The 5,525-nt window shown below is 47.2% G+C and overlaps 1 protein-coding gene across 2 annotated transcripts in view; it reads right to left on the bottom strand.

Moving 5' to 3' along the window:
* The window catches only part of arid4a (AT-rich interactive domain 4A), a 35,159-nt gene that overhangs the window by 6,058 nt on the left and 23,576 nt on the right, over positions 1-5,525 (bottom strand). The window contains exons 17-21 of one of the 2 annotated variants that reach the window (XM_005746136.1): positions 5,065-5,226; positions 4,134-4,215; positions 3,622-3,820; positions 1,718-1,783; positions 135-1,643 (exon numbers count right to left, since the gene is read on the bottom strand). In XM_005746136.1, the coding sequence (XP_005746193.1) occupies positions 135-1,643; positions 1,718-1,783; positions 3,622-3,820; positions 4,134-4,215; positions 5,065-5,226 (2,018 nt within the window). The remainder of the gene's footprint in view (positions 1-134; positions 1,644-1,717; positions 1,784-3,621; positions 3,821-4,133; positions 4,216-5,064; positions 5,227-5,525) is intronic. The other variant, XM_005746137.1, reaches the window with a different exon arrangement.

Raw genomic sequence — 5,525 nt, 5'->3', positions numbered from 1 at the left:
GGCTACTTAAATTTATTTTGGGCTACCAAAAACTGAAGAGTCCCTGCCCGAAGGGCTACCAGGGACTTTGAAATTTTGCGAGCCCTGCAACTGATAAGGTCACATTTCTGTCTGTTGTACCATTGTGCTCTTACCTCTGTCTTTATTTTCCTGCAACGAGAGAGAGGTGGAGGACGAGGAAGCACTGCCGTCGAAACCAGGGCTCGAGTCTCTCTCCTGCTCGCCCTTCACCACACCCCCCTCCTCAGTGTCACACTTGCGTAGTTGGTGCGCCTCGATGGGAGTGACTTCTGGCAGAAAGGGCCTGGCCTGAGGCTGAGGGAAATGAGGCGTATGAGGGGAGGGGAGGGAGGAATGGATGAGGTGGGGGAGTGGAGGAGGGGCTTGTTGCAACTCATTGACTATAGGGAAGTGATGCTCCAAGGAGGGGATGGGCTTCTCCTTCTCATCTGTATCATCCAGGTCCACCTCATGGCAGACCAGTGATTCTGGATCCATCTGTGGTTCCAGCTCCTCTGTATATGCCGGCTCCTGGGTTTCCAGAACAAGCGAAGCTGTCCCAGAAGGCATGACTGGTACCTTTGTGGCTGCACCTGTAAGATGCTCCTTTGACACCTCTTTCTGTGGCTCTTCTGCTGGGTGGGGCTGTTCCTCTGCCATCACCACTGCCTCACTGCTCTTCTCTGAGTGGAGTGGTAAGGGGGAAGCTCCTGCAACCATTTTGGTGGTCTCCTCCTGCCTTCTGTCAGGACGGGGTTTCTTTTCTGCCGTCTTTTGGTCTCCTGCCTTACGCTTGAGTGCCACGCTGCTTCTTTCCTCTGTCTCCTCCTCTGCCTCCTCCTCCATCTCCTCTGCTTCCTCCTCTTCAGTGGCAGAGTCAGTGTCCGAGTCAGCAGGAGACGCCTCAGGCAGGAGGTGTGGGGTGGGGAGACAGTGGAGCACTACCATGGGCTCGTCTTGCCTCTTAAAGACGCTATGAGGAGAAGGTGATAACGCTGGCGCCTGAGAGCGGCTGGCAGTGGATGCAGGGCTGGGGTTGGAGAGGGGGACTCTAGGGGGTGTTTCAGAGCCTGCCTCCCTGATGTTGCTCCTACGACCTTTCACTCTTGGCGAGGATGCAGGAGTAGTACAGTTGTCCTCATCGGTGGAGGAAGGCAGAGAGGAGGGCACCTGCTGCTCCCTTTCAGGAGGAAGAGGAGGTGGGGTCCTACTCAGACACATCTCTGGAAGTAATTCTTGCCTTAGAGACGTTTTGTTTTCGTCTTGGACAGACGCCGTCTTTGTGACTGGTGACATTTGGTTGTCTTTGTCCAGATCAGCTGGCAGCACTGCAGCTTCCTTTGCAGGATTCTCCCCCTGCTCTGCCTCCTTCCTCTCTGATTGGTGTAATTCTTCATGAGTGTTCTCCTCAGGCATACTGGGACACAAGGCTAAGGCAGCATCCGGCAGCTGAACTGCTGCTGCACAAGTTGCTGTATTGCTGTGAGGAGATGCCATGACATTAGCTAACCCACTTGCTTGCTGCTCCTCTTCTGCTTCCTCTGCCTTGGAAGGTGAGACTTCAGCTCTGCCTTGCCATGGCGATATTTTTTTGTCAGAAGGGTCTTCTGATTCACTTTCATCTGAGGAGTTCCCAGAATCCTCTGCAGGATGGACATTGGTTGGTTAGTTAGTAATTACTGAATGGCTCAATTACTACAAACAGAGCTGTTCTCACCGTTGGATGCTCTGTCCGAGTCGTACATGCCGGAAGTCCTTCTGGTTCTTCTCCGGGGAGTGTCTGCTGAGAGAACGACACATTACTCACAGAGACACACCTCACTGTGATGGTCAATTCAAACTGGACAAATACAGCTTTTCCTGACAGGCATCTTGTGACGTGAACATACACTATTGCCCAATGTATTCACTCATCCACTGTACCACTATAGGCCTGTCTGTAAAGGTTCTCAGTCATTTCCTTTCAAAGCTCCTTAGATCACTATAACCCTACAAACCTGATGAAGCCTTCAGATTACTCAGAGACACTCCATGAATAGGTTTCTCCATATCACCAGGTGCAGTGGTGTATCTGATGCCACTGCATGATGAACTGGGCCTTCAGTTCCAGTCAAAGGAATTCTTGATACTTCGGCATACCAAGTCATTTTAGATCGGTTCATGCTCCCAGCTTTGTAAGAGCAGTTTTGGGATGGACAAAGCATGCTCATGAGGACATGCACGAGCAGGTTTGGTGTGGAAGAGCGTCACTGGCTGCAGAGTCCTGACCTCAACCTGCCAGAAGACCACTGGGATGAATTAAAGCGGAGACAGCGTGGCGAGCCTTCTTGTCCAACATCATTGCTCTACCTCAAATGTACACGACTGGTCAAAAGTTTTAGAACATGTCGTTGAAGTCAGAATATCTTCAAATGCTACAAAGGTAAGTGGTGAACTGCCACAGTTTAAGAAAAAAAGAAGTTTAGGTAACCCAAAACTGAAAAATAGTGTAATTTTCATAATTATACAAAAAGAACACAACGTGATTTAACAGTTTAAAGCTGTTCTGCAGCAAAGGAGGCTGATCAGCCTTGAAAGCTGGTGCTACTAATTCCTACAGGTGTTCCAACTTTTCTGGATTACTTACAGCCCCCTCTGTCTGCATAAAGCAGTGTTGGACACACTGTGGTACCCTCGTCAGCACCAGCTGCAGTACTGTACTGCAGAAAGCAGTGTGTTGGTACAAACATGGTGAGAAAAAGGCAATTAACAATGGAAGAGAGACGGACCATCATAACTCTTATAAATGTCGGTCTGTCCTACAGAGAGACTGCAAAGAAAGTCAAGGTGTCAGTGAGTCCAGTTTCCTTCTGCACTATGAAACAAACTGTGACAGGAAGAGTCTGACAGACCCAGAGACACGACTGAATCAGGTCATGTGATGGCGGCTCACAGGACAACAGCTTCAAGCAGCTTAACAGTGCTCGTAGTAAGAAGGTCTGTTTCAGCTGTGAAGAGAAGACTTCAAGCTGCAGGTTTGACAGGATGAGTTGCAGCGAGAAAGCCAGGCAAGACAAAGAGGCTCGTCTGTGCCATGAAACACCAACACTGGACTGCTGAGGACTGGAAGAAGGTATTATGGACCGATGGATCAAATGTGAAATCTTCAGTTCATCACACAGGATCTTTGTCGTCGAGTAGGTGAAAGGATGGATCCACAGTGTGTGTCATCACCTGTCAAACATGGAGGAGGAAGTGTGATGGTCTGGGGCTGTTTGCTGGATCCAGGGTCGGCGACTTGTAGAGTGGGAGGCGCCATGAACCAAAACAGCTACCACAGCATTCATGCAGCACCATGCAATGAGACTTTTCTTTTTCTAAGACTTTTGCCTGGTAATGTCCTTGTGGGAGGACGGTCAAAAACTCCCATAAACACATTCCTAAATACTGTAGAAAGCATTCCCAGAAGACTTGAAGCTGTTATAGCAGAGCATGGGCCAACATCACATTAGACCCTATGGGCCAAGAATTGGATGTCACTCAAGTTCATATGCTGGTGAAACCAGATGAGGGAACATTTTTGGCAATAAAGTGCACTACTGAGTGGATTTCTTTGGTATCGGCATGCTCTGTACAGCTTACCGTCTCCGTTGGCCATACTGGAAGTGTCAGTCCTGCTGCTTCTGCAATTGGATAGCCCTTCGCTACTTGAAGTTTTGCTACGCCCAGTGGAGCTGTTGGGTGTGGTCCTGATCTGAGGACGACCACGTTTCCCTACAGTTGGCCTGACAGCCGCCATCAGTGCTGGCTTCTCTTCGTCCTTATCGAGCTCGTCTTTGGTCTGTTGAGTGGAAAGAAAACAGTGAGATGACAATAAAAAGGATCTTTGACCTTAGGATGTCCGTTCATCTCAGAGTGAAGCTCAGCAGGTTTTGGTCAGACAGCCAAGGTAATTCGACATCACAGGACACCTGTCCACCAAACAACCTCTCAGCTTTAACACTAAGCAGTCACACAGAAACATTCCCAGTTACTCAACTTTTATTCATCACACGAACCAATGGTTACTTTTCACCTGTATTAATGAAGAAAGCTTTTGATCACATTGAAACTCCATAATTATCCATCCTTCAATTTGTGACGTGGCATCTCACCTTCACCTTCTTCTTCTGCTTCCTCTTTGTTGCTTTTTCTGTAGGCCATATAATTCGGTCAGCCTTCACCCACTCATCATACCTGTGCATCAGATACACAAACACCACCAGGTCACACCATCACCTAACATCCCTAAGCACCTGTGACACCAACTTCAGTTTTTATTTTTTTCAGAGTTTAACGGTGGAGCATCTCTGCAAACATCAAATATTTTAAAAGTCTAAACAACAAAAAAATAAGAAGCAATTTCATGGCCACCACAAGATCATTCAGCAACTCCATGTAAACCACCCAAAAAAACTCTGTCAGCACGTGGCATTTGGTTGCTTGGGAAAAGGAGGAGAAGGGAGCGACTGCAGCTGTGAGAGCAGCATCGGTGTGATGGGAGAGACGAGTGACATGGACACTGTGGTCAGTGTGCTTTCCTACTCTTCTTTCTATCACGTGTTAAAACAATGAGGTGACTGCTGAATGTCACAGGTACTGGCCAAAGAGGCAGAAAAGGCTCAACTGCAATGTCAACACTGTCTCCACGGAGACAACAGGAGGAGCGATACACCACCTGTTCCAGGTAAATATTCGTTAAAGTTGTACAAAAAGCATCTGAAGCATTTCCTGGAATCTTAGGTAAATACTTTTATACGATTTTGTTTTTTGCAGCATTTTTACACAACTTTTTGAAATTTGCATTTCAAGTTATGAAAATGATTCATTAAACATGTTCGTGGTTTTCACTGTGAACAAAAAGCTTTTCCTACTCTGATTTTTGTTTGTGAGGGTGTGCTTAAAAAACAAAACCATACGTGGCAAAGTAAAGAGCTTTTAAAGGTGAAACACAGTCAAAAACCACTGTCTTGCACTGGTAGTATTCATATGCAGTACATATGTAGTATTCACTGTACACAGGCAGCGTGTGTCTGACAGACTGACCTGACATTCCAGCCGTAGTAGTGAACCAGGTAGAACTGTTCACCATTGTCAATGTCAGTCTTCTTGATGTGGGCCTCATAAATCTTCTGAGTCTTTCCTCTTCCGTACTTCACCCTGACCTTCGTTCCAGTTACAGTGTCTCCGTCTTCTTCAGTCTCACTCCTGACACACACACACAATATCAGCAGCCAACATCAGTTCATGCCTGTACTGTATGATTAAGACTACTTTTAGCCCTTTTCCACCAGCACCTACTTGGCTTAGCTTGACTCAGTTTTTAGGGTTTTCCATTAGGTGGTGTTGCCTGATACTGGGTATTGTTTTAGTGTCTGTTAGGTCGGGGTTCCAAGTGAGGTGAGTCAATCCAAAAATGCTTTCCAACAGACTACATGTCACTGATTGGCCAGTCAATAGCATCACTTGATGAGTCGACGGCATCAGAAAAATCAAAACATTTTTGA

This window comes from Pundamilia nyererei, unplaced genomic scaffold, assembly GCF_000239375.1.
Source record: "Pundamilia nyererei isolate P.nyererei 1_Seehausen unplaced genomic scaffold, PunNye1.0 scaffold00173, whole genome shotgun sequence".
Lineage (NCBI taxonomy): Eukaryota > Metazoa > Chordata > Actinopteri > Cichliformes > Cichlidae > Pundamilia > Pundamilia nyererei.
This window is presented reverse-complemented; position numbering and strand designations above follow the sequence as displayed.